Here is a 20840-nt window from a genome sequence, read left to right as displayed (position 1 = left end):
CGCCAGGGAGGTGGACTAGTGTTCCAGCAAGGTTCTCCACCATCAATATGGTTCCCAAAGGTCAGGAAGCTCGTTTGGCCACCGTATTGATAAGCTTTTCCGATGACAAGGGCATTCAGGTAGGTAATTTAGAGCAACACTTAACTGTTTAATCTAATTTGCCATGTGCATCCCTGACCGACAGGAATACCATTATCCTTTCCCTGTGGGTAATGCGTTGACATTAGCGCAAGACCTCTGCAAACGACAGTACCGAGAGCCACATATTCATTAGTGTTCCCAGACCGAATAAATTAGTGAGGTGCTAGACTACTCACTAATACTGTAGTGGCGCAGCATAATTGTGCTGGACCCGTAACCCAGAGGTCAATGGATCGAAGCCGTCCATTTTCCACACTTCTATTCTATCTGTCTTTGACAGATTAATTATACTGTGCTGTGCAGTAAATATATAGCAAACATAAACACTTGCAGCAGATAAATGTGTAGGTCTTATTCAAGGACAAAGTTGTTGCACCTCTGCAGTAGCACTAAATTCCCAGTTGGTAAAAGCACAGCTAAGAGGCATCCTGCATCTGAAAACATTATTCTTACCTAACATTGACATAAAAATAATACACACAATATGAAACCACACTAAATTGTTTACAAACTTTCCCCACCTTTAATGTGACTTATAACCTGTACTATTCAACTGAAAAAAAGAATATTTCTGTTAGGGGAAAATATACAAAAAAAAACACACAGTAAGCTGGTTGCATAAGTGTGCACACACTTAAATGATTACCTTTGCAAACATACCCCATAGGCCATACATGAGAATTCAGGAGAATCTTGTCCCATGTAGTGCACAACCAAAACTTGCACTGCAGCAATTTCAGTGTTGCTGTAGGTCTCTTGGCAGCCTTTTTGTGTTGTGTTTTCATGAGTTTTAGAGGGATATCCAGTTCTTGGCAACATCACTATTTTATAAATGCTTGATGTTTGTCTTCACACTGTTCCATGGCATATCCAATATATTTTTGTACCTTTCTCATTACTGAAACTTTTGACCCTTTGTAATCTCTCTGTAAAACATGGCTTTTATTGTAGCAGGCAACTGAGTAAATTCTCTTTTTATGCGAGTACCCCTCCCTAATGCTATGTCTGCATTAAGGCTCAGACAAAATATAGCTCGCTGACAGTATTCATGTACACCACTTTTAACTTGTGGACATGTAGGATGAAATTCATGGATGTTTGTTACTTTACCTGCTTGGAGGCAATAAATTACCTTAGTTTACCACTAGAAGGTGCGGACCCTCTGGTGTGACCACAATCTCTCATATCCACAGTGTATCCACTATAAAAGTGTACCATGTCATCATAAAATATTAGCTCTGTTAGCTTTCAGTGAAGAATCTTTTGGGAATTGTAAATGACTGAGGTAAGCTGCTCAAGGAAAAAACGAAGACATATTAGTTACCAGCAGCGCTGCCTGCCTGCTGCCTTTGGAAATTTGAGCTGCTGTGATTTCCTGTGTTATTTTTCCCCCTTTTCACACCCAAACAATAATAAAAGTGAATATTTAAAACCCATTTGTATGCAGTGCTGTGTGCACATACTTACTGGCCAGTTGGGATTGGGATTTAGTGCATTAGAGTATGTTGCACCCTAAATATACACAGAAGCGGTCCATAATTCACAAAAGATGCAGTTTAGATTAACACTGAGAGGTTTATGCTGAGAGGGTTATGAAAACATCCTGCTTGTAGATAACATTTAGTAAGAGGATTGAAAATTCTGTAATACCAGCAGAACGGAGAACTTAACTTGAAAAGTTCCAGTTCCATGTTTCAGCAATTTGACTTGAAGTGTTTAGGTATCCTTGATGAATGGTATATACTGTTAGTTGTACATAGACATCCACATTACAATTTAATATGAAAATGTGACCATGCCGAGTAGCTTAAACACTAGAGGACGTGCAGCTGTGTCCTGGTGTAGGACTCGGGGTTATCAACATTCAGCAGTGTGTATCTACATTATAATCCGATATCCCAATGGGGCTGTTCATCCTGGAATAACAATCTGTTCCTCCATGAAATGCTGTACACAGAAAAATGACAAGGCAGTTGTGTTACATGATTTGGATGAATTTGTTTTGAGCAATTTGTGCCAGGAACGCGAGGCAGGGAAAAGGACGCACACACGGGGGTTTAATAATAAATCAACCTGGCTTAGGAGCTCTCACACAGTCAAAAACACAAGTACTGAATGACTGAAAGAGGATGGATACACACAATCAGGGACTAAAGGAGCACAAGACAAAACGTGAAATCCTGGGCCGGATCACGACAGGTTGTTGAAGGGCAAAGCTGAGTTCTACGTGTGCCTGTAATTAAAACTGTGCTTTTAAACACTGCATTCAGCCTAATGACACAGGCCTTTTTTGTAATAAAGCACATTGTAAAAAGCACAAAAGCACACAGCAAAATATGCATGAGAATGCATCCTCGTGAAAAGAGGGATTTTCTCTTATCCCCATTCTGCCTTTTGAGGAATAGAGATGACTCAGTTTTCATGAGTCATTCGGTGCTTCTCTCGTCCCAGAGCTTCTGCTGGCATTCTGTTCATCGCCTTCTTCTTTCAATAAACCCCTGATTAGAGTCCTCAGATCCAGGTGGGAGGACTCTCAAGTCAATAAATCTCTTCAATCAGTCAATTAAATCCTGAGGTGCATGGAGACATGTCCCGAGTGACTACAGTTAATCATTTTCCTCTGAACTCTTCACCGTGTCATCCTGCTTTGTGGCCTGCACACTACAGCCATCGCCAGGCTTGGATTAAATTACTGACCTGATTCGAAATATTCAGCACTTGATGGGTTTAAACATTCATCCATTTGAAAATTCATGAACGCTTAATCGCTCATCACCTACTTTCTCCTGCCTTCTAAACCCGCACCCATAGAGGTCCAGTTTGTGTCTCCCATTTAAACAATAAATATGCAATTATTGAGATTTCATTTCAGGGATGACATTGATGTGGCAGTGGTGGCCTAGCAGTTAAGGAAGTGGCCCCGTAATAAGAAGGTTGGCAATTTGAATGCCAATCCGCCAAAGGTGCCACCGAGGTGCCACTGAGCAAAGCACCGTCCCCACACTGCTCCCCGGGCGCCTGTCATGGCTGCCCACTGCTCGGAGGACACATTTCGTTGTGCACCGTGTGCTGTGCTGCCGTGTTTCACAATGACAATCACTTCACTTTCCTGATAAAGTGAATGAGGATAAAGAACTGTATATGCAGACAATGTGCTTCATTATAAATAATACATTTTAATATATCTTAGTTCTTGCCAGCAAATTCATTGACTTGGAAGCCACAAAGCTGAAAATAATAAAAATAATACTTTTTTTTTTGTTTTCTTTAGTTCACTGAAGCTCAAAAGAAAATGAAAAAGCGTGGAGCTTTAAATTCATAACAACATGGCGAATGTAGGACGGTAGCCAGTACCTTAACATCATCATCATGAGATATTGCCTGAACAAAAAAGAAAAAAGAAAAACAAAGATACAATCATCAAAGGAGTTCACACACTTACAAAATACAGATAATGATTTACAATCTGTTGTTTCTTTGTATAAATAAAAAAAAAGTCTTAATTAAAGTCCACGTCCCCGAGGGAGCTTTTAAAGCACATTTGTGGTACTTTTTCAATGCTTAGTTCTAATGATAATTTATTGTTATTATTATTATTGTTATTATTATCATCGTGAGCATTTGTATGGATTTTAGTGTGTAGGTTCACGCCGGGAGAAGAGCACTTCTACGGAATCGCCGGCCCAACAAGGCTCCAGTGCACACATTCGCTGGCTGCGGCCACGTGATGGACAATGCACTCCTGAGGATATGGACGGATCTCAACATGGCGACAGTGATGAATGAACCCAAACCAGTTACATCACAGTTTTGCCCATAAGCTGTGAAACAACAGTTCGAGCTTACGTGAATCGATGTCCTTTGGAAGACGCTGACAAGAACAACAACCAAAACAGCGAATTGCACCAAGATGACAGAGTGTACCTGTGAAATTCGCGCTTGCGAACACCCACTCACACCGGGCAGTACGTACACACTCTTCCGCACATGTTGGGGTGTGTAGCTGTTCACGCTCATTCAGCACTGAGGTAAACGCCTGCGCTTGACTTTCCTGAATATCAGGACGAAGTTCTGTTGTACCCCGCACCCAGACGCTTCTCCAGCCACAGCTCCGCTAGCTGCATGGTGGAGGCGTAAGAACTCGCCTTCGACCCGAGGCACATTTTGTACTGCTTGGGCTCCAGGCTTGTATCGCAGTGGACTGGGTGGTACACGTGGACGATGCCCGGCTCGTGGCTTCGGAACACCCGCAATCCTGAGCCGATGACTTTCGTGAAGAGGTCCACGTCTTCCATCCCCCAGCCCTGAATCGACGTGTCGAAGCCCCCGGCCCTCTGCAGGTCGCTTTTGAATATGCAGGCGATGCCGTAACCGTAGTCCCGCCAGAAGCCACTCTTCTTGGAAAAAACAAAGTTGCTGTCCTCCGGCGGTGCGTTACCGCCGTACACAATTTTAGGGTCATACTGACTGAAGATCACTGGGAAATAAACCTGCTTGCCCTGAATGGTGTTGTCCCTACAGCGCTGGAGAGCATCGGCATTGAAGACCAGGTCCACATCGCAGAAGAACAGCAAAGAGTTGTTGCTCAGCAGTGCAGAGCCCATCTCCAGGGCCAAACCCCTGGAGAAGTCCCCCGTCATGGGAATGACGGACACATCTGCCTTGGGATACTTGTTGTGGTAGTCCTTGATCAGGTCGAGGTGCTTCTCATGATCCTGGTTGCTATTGCTGTCCACAAGGACAATAGTTAGCTTGACATTCTGGCTGGTCACTAAGCATGTCTTCTCAAAGTTCTCCATGAAGCGTATGAAGATGTCATAGCGGCCAGTTAGGGGCACCAGGATGTGGACCTTGCGCTGATGATGTTCTCGCATCCCTTTGGTGGACTCGGATAACTGGAAGGGGGAGAAGATCTTGAGGGAGTTGGAGAGAAAGGAGAACGACTGGGATTCAGTGTTGATGGCCTCCACCAGCTCAGCCACGTCCAGCTGCTCGTCCTCAGAGAAGAAAGGCCGGCTGAAGGACTGCTGCAGGTAGACGTGCCGGCGCACGGGCACGGTCACCTTACGGCCCTTGTGCTTTTTGTAAAGCAGCAGCAGGTCCAGGATGTACTCGGCCCCGTGCAGCGGGTCCACGCGGCGGTAGCCGTACTGGATCTCCTTGAAGTCGATGACGCGGCCGCGCGACTTGGAATTCTCGTTGATCGTCTCCATGACCTGCAGGACCGTGTCCTCCAGGGCGCTCCGCAGGGGGCTGCCCAGGCCCTGCCGCGGCATCGCCTTCTCCCCGGTGGTGTACAGGTGCCGGCCCGTGAGGAAGTCCCACTCAAGGACGTCCCCGCGTTCGGCTGGCTGGTAGCGGGTGAAGGAGGGCGGCGCCCCCAGCTGCTGGTCCTCCCACTGCACCTCGGTGTTGCTGAGCCTGCTCATGGCGATGCCCTCGCGGTGCAGCTGGATGGTGTGGTAGCGCAGCTGGGAGATCTGGCGGCTCAGCATGTAGCTGTGTAGGCGGTACTGGTAGGCCGGCCGCTTGTTGGGGTGCAGCGTGATGGCGTTGTGGATCTTGCTGCTGTGCAGCTCCTGGATGAAGCCTTTCTTGTTGTGCTCATAATTTTCATAAAAGAGCTGCTGCATCTGTGGACAGAGAGATGACAGATATTGGATTTTGTCAGCTTCACAGTGGTACAATGAGAGCGTTTTTGACAAGGACCATTTGAATGAAATTATCTGACAATTTGGTTCATTTTTTCATTGTTCGGTTCATTGCTTTGATGGAACCCCACTCATAACACAATTTTGTTCTTTGAATCTAGTATATCTGTCCTCACTCACAGAGACGTCTGATAAAAATTACCTCTGTGTATGAAGACAGTTTGAAAAGAAATGGATCGAGGTGCATTTGTGACTTTAATATTCCATGGCACTCACTGGCTTTTGATCCATCTGTCCACACTGTAAACTATTGTCTTTGGCAAAAAAACATTTAGTAATCTAATTAACTAACCAAATAAATTACTGCACGGCAGAAGGAATCATAATAGCCCCTAAATGTTAGATCTTCATGTGTGAAAATACATGGAATACATGTCTGGACCTGCGTTAAGGGGTTAATATAAATCAATAAGCAATTCAGGATGGTAATGGTGGTGCAGTGTGGTAATTACTTTATTGCCATTCAGGGGGGCTTTAGGCAGTGTGAACTGTGATAAAAATCATTTTAATGCACGGCCTCTAATGGCTTATTATTTTTAAACAATGCACATTCAGCGTCTTTTGTTTCTTTTGGCCCCTTTATTCCCTCCTTGCAGCTCAGTTTGCAGAAAGCACGGATTCATGTCTGATTGTTTTGACTCTTCACCATGGACCGTTTTAGGATTCTGAACCCGGGGTGGTAATGATCCGCAGTCAGTATGCTGCCACTGTAGCGTCGCACTTCATTGTTTCCCTTGCGAAACACAGCAGTTATACTAGTGGGCAGTTCAGAGCTCAATAGTTCAATACCACTGAGATCAGTTAGGGAGAAGCAGGGTCTCAAAACAGCGAAACACTAAGAGCATGTGGTTATGTTAATTGCCGGGAAGGGAGGGAGACACAGCGGAGAGCTGTTCTTGTTTTGGAGGAACCAATTACTTCTCTGCGATATTTAGCCCGTGTCTGAATTATTTTAATTAAGTGGAATAACACCCTGCTCCTTCTGGAGCCAAGGTCAAATTAATCAAACTGGGCGCAGGGCGGGTTGGAGGTGAGTATTGGAGGAACATCAGCACTTATTGCCAGAAGAAGGGAGGACAAATAGTCACAATTAACCTCTGCTTGTGAATGTAGTGCAGGTTGTTCGGGCCTTTCATTCAGACACATCTAATTCAGACAAGCAAATCACAGATACAAATCAATACAAAACATGCAATGGATACCCAATAAATCACTTTCCTTTGTCTGCAGTCTACAAGCGAGAGAGAGAGAATACACAGGTCACAGAAGGCCACGTGGATACCTTTCATGTTCTGTGCTGAACTATTGGACTCGCTGTTTGCCAATCTGGAAATTGTACAGAGCCATTGTCCCCCACTGCCCTCTACCTAGACAGAACTAATTGAGCTGCTAATTAGACTTGTGCGATTATAGCTTATCTTGTGTTTGCCCCATGTCTAAAAAATGGACATTCATAGTTGTGAGGGAATGCAGAAGGCCTCAGTTCTCCACCCTGGGCTTCCGCTTTAGTCATGTGTCTCTCTCTTTCTCGCTCTCTCTCTCTCTCTCTCTCTCACACACACACACACACACACACACACACACAAAAGTATTTTTTGATAAAGACCAGGCAGAAGGACCCACCGCAGTGCTCTGTTTGAACTGTGTAACTGGGGATTGCCATACTCAACATTTAAATTTTTATTAAGAGCCAGTTACACCATATTTTTAGACTTCCATGGCACAAATGTCAATTTTTAAACATCTGGAAATGCTGTAAAAGTAGCCTTTAAACAACACAATGTAACTCCAAGTCAATCGCACTTCTGTGAAATTAGACTGTCCACGTAGGAAGCAACAATGATTGACAATCAATTTCACATGCTGTTGTGCAAATGGAATAGGTGGAAATTATAGGATATTAGCTAAAGGCGTGGTTCTACAGGAGGTGACCACAGACCACTTCTCGGTTCCTGCTTTCTGGTTTTGGCTATTTTTGAATGCTAGCGGTGCTCTAGAGGTAGCATGAGAGGGAGTCTACAACCCACACAAGTGGCTCAGGTAGTGCAGCTCATCCAGGATGGCACATCAATGCGAGCTGTGGCTGCATTGAGGTTTGCTGTGTCTGTCAGTGTAGTGTTCAGAGCATGGAGGCGCTACCAAGAGACAAGCCAGTACACCAGGAGGACCACTACCTCCCCCTTTGTGCAAGGAGAAAGAGGAGCAGCACTGCCAGAGATCTGCAAAATGACCTCCAGGTTTCCTGTGTTCACCTGTGTTACTATGTACCCTGGTTGTCTCATCAATGTCAGGACATTGTGAATCTGTCGGAATAAATCTCTTTTCTGTTAGTTGTGCAATTGTGTCCTTTGTTTCATCCTGGCATGGATTCCTAACCAAAACCTCTCTCTATATTATTTTCTATGTTGTGGCTTGAACATTTACCCTGATGCTGAAAGGAAATAGACAAAATAGAATGTTGTGCATTTTACCTCTTACACCAAAGATACCCCACAACTCCATCTAGAGGCTAGATTGGTGAACAGGCCAGTAATGAGTATGCTGATCCAACACAAAGAACAATAATCTCCCAATTAAGTCCTGTAGGTGTATATGAAACTGCTGACTCTAGAAACGCTTCCCTTTCATCCCACTGTATACTGGCCAAAACTATACTGCTTCCATCGTATATCCTGATCTAGTCAGCCTAAGCACTACACCATGCTGCCTTAATTGCACTGTATTGACCAATTGGCCTGGAAACTGACTTGAAAAGCAGGGTTCCCTCAGGATCTTTTTAAAATCCAAGAATGTAAATAAACTGCTTCGTGCGACTATAGCCGAAATTACAATCCACTGATTTAGACTTAACAACCAGAGGGAATGCAGATTACGGGGCTATAGGTCTGCACTACAGAGGAGCTGCATATTATTCAGTGATGCAGAATCTTACTTTAGTCGTACCCACCAGCAGATCCTCAACAAAGCGAAGAAATTCGTTTTGTGATTAATTGCTAGTTTCTTTTTCTATCTGTAAATATTGCACACACAAAAACTGTGAACAGCACGGAACACATTCCAGATGTTACCAAGCACATTCCTCTACATGTCCTTGAGTGTCCTATGGAGTGTCCGACACTGCCGAGGAATCCCGTGACAAAACGTTAATCTTTTCATTTGTTTAGCCAAAACCACAAGAACTACTCTACCGTCGGGAGTTAAAAAAAAAAAAAAGTCCTTGCCTAAAAAGACTTTGAATCCAGGAGATGCTTAATTTAATTACTCATGTTTTTAGAATACTTCTGAATCAAACGCTTGTCTGTAGGCAGGCATATGTAATGAATGGCTTTCTTATTTACTTTTGGGAGCTCTTCACACCAACTCCGCTTTATACATAATACATTTACTGGCACTCAAAAACACAACAGCTTTATTCGCTGCTTATCAGGTTTTATAGCACATTTTACAATATCATTATCTATAATGGATGCTGAACATGGCCCAGCTTTAAATACATTTTCCTTTTTTCTTTTTTTGATGATAATGAGTGCCTGCACTCAGTGAGTGGTTGATACTCTTTTGTTGTGTTCATCCATTACTGGTTAAAATTCATGAAAAAAACCCACCCAGGTTTAAGGTGTTATTTTGAACAGGTCCTCACGTATCATACAGCAGGCCCTGTTTTGGCCATTTAACACACAGCAGAAAGAGGAAAGCGAGGAAATGGTCATCCCAACTCTCTCAATTATTCAGTGTTGGCATATCACCTCACCTCTAAAACGCAGAGGTGCATGATGTGTGACGCATTGCTATTATAAAGGCACGTTTAGCTGGGAAACCAGCTAGGTCCAATATGAAATTAATGACAATTAAACGATACGAGCAGTCTAATAGCTTTGCATTGCTTATTGTAAAACAAAAACGACAATAAAAATGGATCTCTTGACCCCTCCTGCGAGTGCAAAATGAATGCAGCCAATTGTTATTTGAAGATTGCACTGTGCATTAGGTCTGCAACAGCACTCAGCGAGGACAAATGAATGGAAGCACAGCTATCAACCAGTTTTTCTCAGACTCATCCATTAGAGATTAGTGTCCATGTCACAACGACAAAACTCAGATCATCTCAAATCAACTTTTGTTGCTTCAGCATGGTAAACCACCGACCCCGAGGCCTGTGTTGCTGTTTTGTTTACATAGATATGTTCTATTATAATGTGCTCTTACTGTGTACTGTGCGATCCTTGTTTGCCGATAAAATGTATATCTTTCTCACAGATGCTTAAAGAGACCTAGACTTCCACTTAGATTAACACGTTTAGGCGGAATTCCTAATGCACCCGGCCAACAAAAGGCCAGAGTGGCAAATCAAAAATCAGTGTCAGCACCAGTGCATCACAGCCGATTTTACTCCAGAGCGATGACTGAGGATCACCACTCTGTGCCTCTGAGCAACACTACAAACACCCACCACCTCCACGCCGCCTCTGCGCCGCCTCTGAACCTTATAGACTGTGTCTCTATCACCTCTGTAGCTACAACCTGTGACCTGTGAGAAGCGCATATCCTTTGTTCAGTGTTAAGGGGGTGGCTTTCGGGGAACCAGAGCTGCTTGATGACTTCTGGGGGGTTGTGGGGGTGGCAGCTGGCTAAAAAAAACAGATGAAGTAAGGATTTCACCCCCCCCCGTTCATTCCCTCACTAACAGACTGAGGAACATACGGCGTTTGCTGGTGTGGTGGAATCACAGCGGGTGGAAGCACAGCAACATCAGTTCTGCTTCCTTTCCTCTGTTCTCATGCATTACTTCTGTTTCTATGTATTGTATTTATTTTATTTCCTGCGCATCTGCCAAATTAGCTGTGGGGACAGACAGCGGAAACATTATAGGAATGTTGCGTCATGCTGATGAATAATTGAAGCCTTTATTCTGTTTGCAGCGGCTCAGTCGTGATTTGAGTGAACTCAGTGACATGGAGAAACATCAGAAGCCCATGCGCAGGAGGCACTTCATTCAGTCAAGCTTTCATTATAGCCACAGCTTGATCATGTGATCCCCAAGTTCAGGGCCAGGGGTGAAATATTCCAGTAAATGAAGGCGATTTCCAAAGTGCAGATGCAGTGCCCTTACAGAAGGCAGAACTACATCAGAGGACATGGAAGTAAAACTCAAACATATCAACATGTCAGCTCAACCTGACCTCAATCCTGGGGTCACTGCTGCTTTCAGCGGCTTCACACAGGTATGTGCGTTTAAAAAGCTCAGATTTTGTACTTTACTGTTGTTCTAAGTAATATTTACAATTGCAAGTGATGCAAGGAAACTACACCTGAGATTACAAATGCATATCCATAAATATATAGAAAAACTGAATAAATGAGAAAATTAGAAAATTAAAGCTGGAAAAAAGCACAATTCAGATAAAGGACCAAGAATGTTCACAGATGTTAACATTTGCCTAGATTTATTCAAGTATCAGAGCAGGACTGCAGAGGGCTAAGTGTGCTGTAATTCTGTAAATTACCGCTAAAACATTAATCACATTATTCGACAGCTTTCTCTATGAACTCCATCTTATTCATTGTTTTAAAATGTCTATTTATGACTCCATATTTGATTGTTAAAAGTGCTCCATAACTGGATATCACTCCAACTCTATATTAATGCATCAAGAGGAGCTTTTGTGGCTATGTTGCCAGGCAACTGTAACCCATTTATAAACAACATTATTTAGCAGGTGTATTCTTTCCAGCTGATGATGATGATGATTATTATTATTTTTATTAACAATAATGAATCAATGAATTAATAATCCATTAATTAATACTCATAGTAATCATAAAAATTAATTTAAGCATCTATTATATGTTATTGTATGTAACTATTTTATCACAACTATATTATAAAAGCAATAAGACACTGGAGACGAGTGATGGTTTGCTGGAAAGATGCTTCACATCCCAGCAGGGCTCTAACGGCCCTTCATCACGATAAAAATCACTCTGGCTTACAGCTTTATTATGTCTGAAAACATCTCGCTGCCGCAGAGAGAGTCCATTTTGACTCCAGTCCTGCTGGAGTGTTATTGAATATGTGTGTTTGCTGGTTGTTGTCAGCGTGAAATGTTGCTGTGAGGCAACAATTCACTGTGACCTTTAAAAAGAATCCCAACTTGGTGGCGGCCGTGTTGAGATCTGAGCAACATTTCATCGCGAGTGTAATTTCGCTCAGTGATAAGCAGCCCATTTGGGCTCATGCTCCTCTGTGGTCAGAGGCGGTGGACCAGACAGTGAGAATTAATGCCGCTCTCAGATGCACTCGCCTCTGGGACCCGGGCTTAGCACAGGCGCAGAATTGGTTTCCAGACCGACAGCCTTTGAAGACTCTTGCCCCGCTGGGAGTGCAGAAGCCGCCGTCTCTCCCGCTCCCACGTCTGGGGATTTGGAGCTCCAGAGGGGAACAGGGGTGGGGGAGGGTCATGATTAAATTAAGTTCAAAAAAGTATTAGTCACATCCGTCTTTTAAGTCTGATGCACATCAAACGTGTCCTTTTTACAGGCCGGATGGAGGAACGCTTAAACGTCTGGGATCTGTAGTTCAGACAGTTTAGGCTGCTGAGAGCGATGAATTCCTCTGATTTTACAGCTCGCACCCAGCAAATGAGAAAGCTCAAGACAGCGGCACTCCCCAGGTTGTTTACTTGTGTGTGTGGGTGTGTGTATATGTGTGCGTATTTTGTAATTTCACAGAGGTGCATCGAATGGGCAATTAAAGTATTCCATGCCACGGGAGACATGACGGGGAGAAGGGGAAAAATCACTTCTAGCATTTCTAAATAGAGACAGAGACAAACCTGTGCATTTGATCATTTGGCTTTGGAGAATTTGCCCCTGTTTGGTGGATGGAATGAAAATCCACAGCTGAGTGGGAGGGAATCAGAGGAACCTTTCTTCAAAGTAAGGCCTGTGGTGCAATGTCAGGCAGCGCCATGGGCTATTTTCTCCACCGGTCCCCTTCAGATTCAATGACTTCAGTATTTGGTTGAGTAGCATTCGTTGAATTTTTAATCACAATGAATAATTGATAAACATTTAATTAATGACACGTATTTTAGCTGCCATCAGGGTGGGGATCTGACCCTCCAGTGGTATTTTGCCCCAATCTGTGATTTCCATAGAAAGGATAAATAATTTAACCTACAGAGAATTCGGCCAAGGCCTTAATTAGCAACCATTGCCGAAGAACCCAGCACTATCTGCCAGAAAAAGTCCCCAGAAAGTCAACGAAGGACACACAACGTGAGGCGCTCCTCTGGCCCATTATTGATTCTAATGAGGGGGAAGGGTGGTGGTTTATGTCCTCTAAGATGTAATTTTATGTAATTAATCCTAAAGCAGATTTGAAAGCGCTTAGTGGTTCGGTGGCCTATTAATGGACCCGCAGCCCCTGGTGCGTTTATAATAACCCGGCAGGGGGGGCTGATCAAGTCATCTGTGGAGAGGTGCGGGTGAACACTGCATCGCTATTACCCCCTCAGACCCCTCATTATGCTTGCTCGCCATGCGACAAAAAAGCAATATGACACTCTGAGGACCTCTGTTCAGCGAGCAGATACACCATGGTGAAATTACAACCAGCAGGGCAGCAATATATCTGAATGTGCAAAAGATTATACTGCATAGTAATGATGATAGAGAGCAGATAATGGCAAAACACTGCTAATTTTGACACATGCCATGTGATAGCATTCCCTCCTGGAGAACATGATGCCAGTAGCCTACTGGGTTACCCTTACAAAACAAATGTATATTGCTACATTGGTAAATATATTTCAATATATGAAAAACTTCCCCATATATTTGCAATGCCTTTTTCAATATATAATCTAAACATTTTATGTAGGCCATTTTTCAGTATACATAATATATTAAATAGTTAAACAATGCAATAATTGCAATATTTTCATATTGTCATATACCCTATTTCATATATATATATATATATTTCTTACCTATAAAAAATATTATTATAGAAGATATCAACATATATTACTATGTACAATTCACAATATATAAATACACACAAAAATATATTGTCACATTGAGAAATATCTTTTTGTTGCGTATGGGTAGACTATCACCCATGAACCAGAAGACCACAAACAGGTTCAGGTTCAAACACCAATTACTTCCATTGTGTCCCTGAGCAAGGCTCCAGGGGGACTGTCCCTGTAACTACTGGTTGTAAGTCACTCTGGATAATGGCGTCTGTTAAATGCCGTAACTGCTTTAGGTTTGATGGGGGATGTGGACATTAACGTTCAGATGTACGGTGTCAAAGTCGAGCCCCATAAACTGATTCAAAGATTAAATGATGAAATTCTGTATTTCAGACTGGAAACTCGATCCAGCGTTTCCATGCATTCAACTCATGCAAATGGTCTGCCTGTAAATGATCTGGCCAAAATGAAAACCAGAATCACACCACCTGCAACATTGATCTAATTAGCAAATTTCCCATAACAAGAATGGTGTGAAAATCAACATGAACTAAATTTGAAAAAAATATGTTTCTTGGGGTGCTACAATCTACACAAGACTGAAAATTCCACTGACAACATGTGAATATGATGCCTCTGATGTCTCTGGGCAAGTGTGGCAAACGGCTCTCATGTTCTGTTTACTTCTGGGTACTTAAAGTGGCACGTAAACTCCCATTTGAGCTTCTGATTGTGTGTTTGAATATTTCTTTTTCTTTGTATTGAGCATCTTTAATGTTTAATGGATAAACTCCTCCAGGGCACATGAATGACTTTCCTCCAACTGGCACAAAGAAGAAAACATTTGAATCAAAGAGCACACATTCATGTATATATGTGTAAGAACATGTGACAAAAGCAATATTGTGAAACCTGAAAGCAGAACCATGGCAAGAAGTAAACCGACAGAAAAAGGTGCAGCATCGTTTTCCAGTTACAGTGCCAATCTGTGAAATAATTGCCCCTTATGTCCCAATAACAGGTTATGCCAGCGTTTTCACCAATTGCTGCAACCAGAAAAAAATCCACAGTTATTGATCAGACTTTTTGCAGCCTGAAGGAATTTCAGCCCACTCATGCAGAACTGCTCCAAAAGTGACATTGGTGGAATTTCTCATTTCGGGAACTGCACACGGCCTCGTAAATAGCTTTCAGGTCAGGATGTTGACTGGGCCCAAAAAAAAAAATCTACGTTTGTGTGCTGTGGCCCATTGTGTTTCACCGTGACTAACTGCCACTTTGCTTAAACCGAGGTATAAAGATGACGCAGGACGTTCTGAGGCTCCACTGCCCGCCAAAAATCAATCTGTAACAGTTGTAGTCCCTTACATCACATAAATAAATGCATGTTGTGGGACAGGTTTATTGACAGAAGTGGTGGTTTGAACTAAAGATCTCCACTATATGAGAAATAACAGTGCTGATGCTTTGCAATAAGGTTTCATACCGCCTCCTTGCTCAAACCAAAGCAGAGGCAAACTGCTGGCCCTGAACTGGACCTTTTCAGCCCATCCCCTTGGGCAGGGCCTACAGATCCTTGTACAACAAGAGTAGCGGATGCAATAGTGGTTTCCTTATGTCATCACCCTCATAAATTTCGTCCGCTAGCCCATAGCTACTTTCATTTGCACAGGGAAATGCTCTTTCCTAACAATACTACACAATATTTCCCAACCACAGATCGCATCATTGTTATGTGCACCAACCACACTGCACTATATTTAGTTTGCAAGTATTTTACACAATGTGTATGTTGTTAATAAGACATAAGATGTCCAAAACCAATGACCAGAGAACACTATAGTCAAACGTTTTGACCCACTTACTCTGTAGCAGTTATGGAGACTAAGATGGAGACTATTTTGAAGAATCCCATGCAAGAAACATATTTAGTATTTTTGTAGCAGGAGAAAATGAATCAATCAGTTTATTCAGTCACCTCTTTTTACCTTGATGACAGCTTTTGTTCACTATTGTCATCATTAAAAGCCGCTTCATGAGATGTTCATTAACATTGAATGATAAGAAAGTGTTCAGCATAAACATGTTGGAAACCATCCCTGCTGTCAAATTTAAGGTGGTGGAGAGAAGCCAAGAACACGAAATGCTGCCATCACAGCAAAAGCTCCCTGCTTTGGAGAGACTCAAATATGTATGCATTGTTTTAGTTTATTACATAACCTCACGTGTGTTAGTTCATAGTCACGTGTCTACATGCAAAACCCATACATGAAACGGTGTTTCCAAACTGTTGACTGGTAGTCTACAGAAATCTGACTTGGCTTTGGTCTGCGTGTGTTCACACAGCAACTGCAGACAGGAAGCACAGCAAATCTATAACCAAACCACAGCAATGCCATGTGAGAAACACCGGAACAGGTAATGCAGAACAAATCGGCGGCACTTTTTCCTGGTCGCCTTCTGTCGGTGATGCCAGTGATGTGATGTCTTGATACTAGATTGAAGGGGGCAGATCCTGGAGAGCCCCGGAGAGGGTTCCACCAAACTCTTCTAATTAGCAGCTAATTAACACTGAGGAAATCACAGGTGATTTGAGGAGAAAATATGCAGAAGAGAGTCTGTAATTAAGTAATTACAAGCTTGGGTGAGCAGAGGAAGTCCCGGACACTTAGACCTTGACTTAGACTTAGTGGTACTCAGTGTCTATTTAGCAGCAGCTCACTTTTGATAAATGATCATAGTGATCAGTGATTATGAAAGATCATGACGTAGCCTGAACACGCGATGCTTACTTAATTAACAGAAATTATGAAATATTTACTAACTCTACCCAACCTTTTGGGTTTGATTATACAAATCACATGCTCCTAATTAATAAAACAATCTGGTCTTCATATTGGGAAATATTGTCATATCCATTTTAGGCTGTATTGTTTGACTGGCTACACTGCTATTGATTTACAAGATGAATTTATCACCAGGGTCCAAGTCTCTCTCTCTCCCTCTCTCTCTCTCTCTCTCTCTCTCTCTATATACATATATATATATATACACACACACATACACACACACACACACACACACACACACACACACACACACATACACACACAGTTTATGGATATGTACTAAGAGAGAAGAGCATGTGCCATACCCAATCCGAATGCACCAAAACCACAGCTCATAAAACTGGACTTAAAGTGAAAGGAAACATTAAGGACCATTAAGGTCAGAAACAGGTTTTCAAGTTTCACTGTCAAAGCACTCAAACATGAATAATTAACAGAGCAGGAGACAACGACACACTCGGTCATAAACACACAGCAATGCGAAGATGCGTTACTTCATTAATGGTAGATTAGCTCCATCCCTCATAGTACTTTCTTTTTTATTATAGCAATGTCTGGAAGTGTTGTTGTTTTGGAAAGAGAAAGAGGAGAGAAACCGAAAGAAGTTTCAGCCAGAGGCAGCATGATGAAAAGATGGGAGCGGCTTTGTAATCAGCCAGAGCTCCTGTGGTCCTACTGAGCCTCTCCAGCACAGGTCTTCAGAGGTCTGAACCAGGATCACTCTGCTCATTCCTGGGAGGGGGTGTTCTTTTTTTTTTGTTGTTAAACCACTAAGAAATGTTAGAGTGAGTACGCACTTGGCTGGGGAATTGGCGACTTTTGTAAGAGCCTTACGGCACCTTTCCAGTTCACAAAGTGCCAGAACTTTTGGTTCTTTTCTATTGCTTTCCACAACCAAACTTTGCAGTTGTGGGTGTAACAACACCATATACATGTGCACAACATGTTTAAAAGACTGCACTATCACTTTGTATGTACCAGAAAAGGATGAATATAAATATAAAGAAACTAGATGAAATTAAAAGAAGCCAGACAGCAAGCAGAAGGCAGGAGACCAGAGGGAAGCAGCAAGAACCCAATGCATTTCAAACAAGACATGGTCATATGACAGGACAAGAGAACATTGGGATTTGCATGCCTCCTTTATAATGCATCCAGTATTAATCATAATCAGTGCAATTTGATGCTATATGATGCAACACAACAACACACCACACACCTTTTACTATTTTCACTTCCAAAAATAAAGTTAGGAACCATGGCTGGAAGCCATTGGTTACAGATCTCTTTTCAGTTGCTCACACTCAGTGCAGGACGTGGACGAGGAATCAGCTTTTTAGGACATCAAGTGAAGCCAGATGCCAAGCATCACATTGTGAGCTTCTTGACAAACCAAACAGCTTCATCTGAGAAAACAGAAATAGCTGTAACTGAAACTGTGTGTGTCCGGGCAAGTGTGTGTGTGTGAGTGTGAACATTTCCTTTTAGGCGCTGGTACAAGAGAAAATCTCCTTCGCGTAGCAGACTTGCGGCTAAGTAAAGTGAATTTTGCTGCTGACCGGATTTCATTTCGCACCTCGAGGGCAGAAAACAGCAGTGAGATGGGGGGAGGAAAGAGAGAGCGACAGGGAGACGTAACTCTGTGTTTTGTGAAAACAGAGGCTGTGGGCCGAGAGGCCTGCACCATGCAGCTCTGATAAGAGGTGTTAGAAACAGCAATTTCCTAAAACACAGAAACTAATCAGACAGAGAGAGAGAGAGAGAGAGAGAGAGAGAGAGCAAGAGCCTCCAATCCCACAAACTGAGCTAAACTTTGCCTAACAGCACAAAATGGCATCTGTGCTGTTTACAAGACTGACAGAATATTACATGGAATTCGTTTTGGTGTAACACTCACCCCGGGTTCTGCTCTGGGTTAATGCGCTGCCACTGAACCCCCGGTTTTCGCCCGCCCCTGTCATCTACTGCGATGTCTGGGCCACTGCTGAGCCATACAGTGTGCTGGGAGATAATTACTTTCCCGCTCGCCAGAAAATAATCCAACTCTCCACCACGGCACTCCAATGACATTTGCACGTCATCTCTCCTCATGACCATTAATCAGATACAGCAGTCTAACGATTTACGGAATCCTCCAAGAAGGAAGATTTTTTACCGAGGATCCCACTCTCCGCCTGTCCGAATCATTAACGTTCGTTGGTCAGGTCATGGTAATCCTGCTAATTACTTGGACGTAACAAGAGTTCTGCTTCCAAGGTGCTTGACTGAGTCAGAACAATTGAGCAAATCAGCTAATGCCTTTCACAAATGAGTTAACGCCTCTCACCGCCAGGGATGTAGAAGTATACAAGGGTACGACCTAAACTCCAGTGAGTCATTTGTATAATACATGTAATGAGTGATATTTTGAATCTCATAATATCAGTCAATAATTTAGTCAGATTTTATTGCTCAGTTTACATCTTTTCTGGACTGGTCAGTTTCCCAGGTTTCATAAAGTGTATTTTTTTAATTGCATTTACTTTTAAAGCATTTGGCAGATGCTCTTATTCAGAAATAAATAAATTCAGAAATCCCTCATTTGCATGTACTCCAGAATGTTATGAAGAGTGATCAGATGAATTGCCATGAAAATGAATTTAACCCTCCCCCAAAAAAACATTTCCACTGCATTTCAGCCTTGCCACAAATGGACCTGCTGATTTCAGTGATCCTCTCATTAAAACAAGTGAGAGTGTTGAGGAGCACAAGGCTGGAGATCATTCTGTCATGCTGACTGAGTTAGAATAGCAGACGGGATGCTTTAAAAGGAGGGTGAGGCTTGAAATCATTGTTCTTCCTCTGAAACCATGGTTACCTGCAAGGAAACACGTGCAGACATCATTGCGTTGCATAAAAAGAGCTTCACAGGCAAGAATATTGCTGCTACTAAGATTCCACATTAATCAACCATTTATCGGATCATCAAAAACTTCAAGGAGAGAGGTTTCAGTGTTGTGAAAAGGGCTTTAGAATGCTTAAGAAAGTCCAGCAAGCGCCAGGAACGTCTCCTAAAGAAGATTCAGCTGTGGGCTCGTGGTGCCACCAGTGCAGAGCTTGCTCAGGAATGGCAGCAGGTGGGTGTGAGTGGACCTGCACAAACAGACTTTTGGAGGATGGCCTGATGTCAAGGAGGGCAGCCCTGAAGCCACTTCTCTCCTAGAAAAATATTCCAAAAATATTCTGCAAAATGTACAGGGATTGGAATGCTGAAGACTGGGGTAAAGCCTGTGCCAACAGTAAACCCTCCTGAGATCATTCATGTGTGGGGCTGCTTCTTATCCAAGGGAGTGAGCTCACACACAATTTTGCCTCAGAACACAGCCATGAATGAAGAATGGTACCAAAACATCCTCCGACAACTTCTCCCAACCATCCAAGAACAGTTTGGTGAAGAACAATGTTTTTTCCTGCATGATGGAGCACCATGCCACAAGGCCAAAGTAATAACTAAGTGGCTCAGGGAACAACATAGCAGAGACAGAGAAGAGTCTAGATGAATGCTTTCCTAGTACCTTGAGTTATGGTGGTACCAGTCAAGCAGTGCTGGAGGAACGGAGAGATTGGCTTCGTAACAACATTCAATCAGCATAAAAAGACTGCAAGGAACAGGGCACTTGAACACATGAGTGTGTCTACTGTAACTCACCATGCAAAAAAAAGGGAATCAGTCTGGAGCTCAGAAAGAAGACAGTAGCAGCCCATGCTAAGGGGGAGGGCTACATCCAGTGATTGACAGTGTCTAGAACCGCTGTACGTTGAATAATTGCCAAGTAGAAGGAGACAAATTCTGTAAGAAACAAACCTGTCCATGGCGCATGATTTCAAGAACTCTAGAGAGGAAAATAGTCAGAGATGTCAACAAGGAGCCCTGAACGTCAGTCTGTGCATCCGTCTGATGAGACTAAACTGGAACTGTAATATCTTGTATAGGGTGGTAGTAGCCTAGTGGGTAAGACGCTGGCCTATGAACCCAGGTTCAAATCCCACGTATCCCACATACTAACATTGTGTCCCCGAGCTAGACAGGTAACCCAGAATTGCAACAGGGGGACTGTCCCTGTAACTACTGATTGTAAGTCGCTCTAGATAAGGGCGTCTGATAAATGTAAAACTGTAAA

General features: G+C 43.0%; 1 protein-coding gene across 1 annotated transcript in view; it reads right to left on the bottom strand.

Annotated features, from left to right (window-relative positions):
* Positions 1-3297: 3297 nt before the first annotated feature.
* chsy3 (chondroitin sulfate synthase 3) overlaps positions 3298-20840 on the bottom strand; it is a 94631-nt gene continuing 77088 nt past the window's right edge. The window contains exon 3 of the mRNA XM_028973284.1: positions 3298-5774. Within this exon, the coding sequence (XP_028829117.1) occupies positions 4200-5774 (1575 nt within the window). The 3' untranslated portion in view covers positions 3298-4199. The remainder of the gene's footprint in view (positions 5775-20840) is intronic.

Source organism: Denticeps clupeoides, chromosome 3 (assembly GCF_900700375.1).
Source record: "Denticeps clupeoides chromosome 3, fDenClu1.1, whole genome shotgun sequence".
NCBI classification, from domain to species: Eukaryota; Metazoa; Chordata; class Actinopteri; order Clupeiformes; family Denticipitidae; genus Denticeps; species Denticeps clupeoides.
This window is presented reverse-complemented; position numbering and strand designations above follow the sequence as displayed.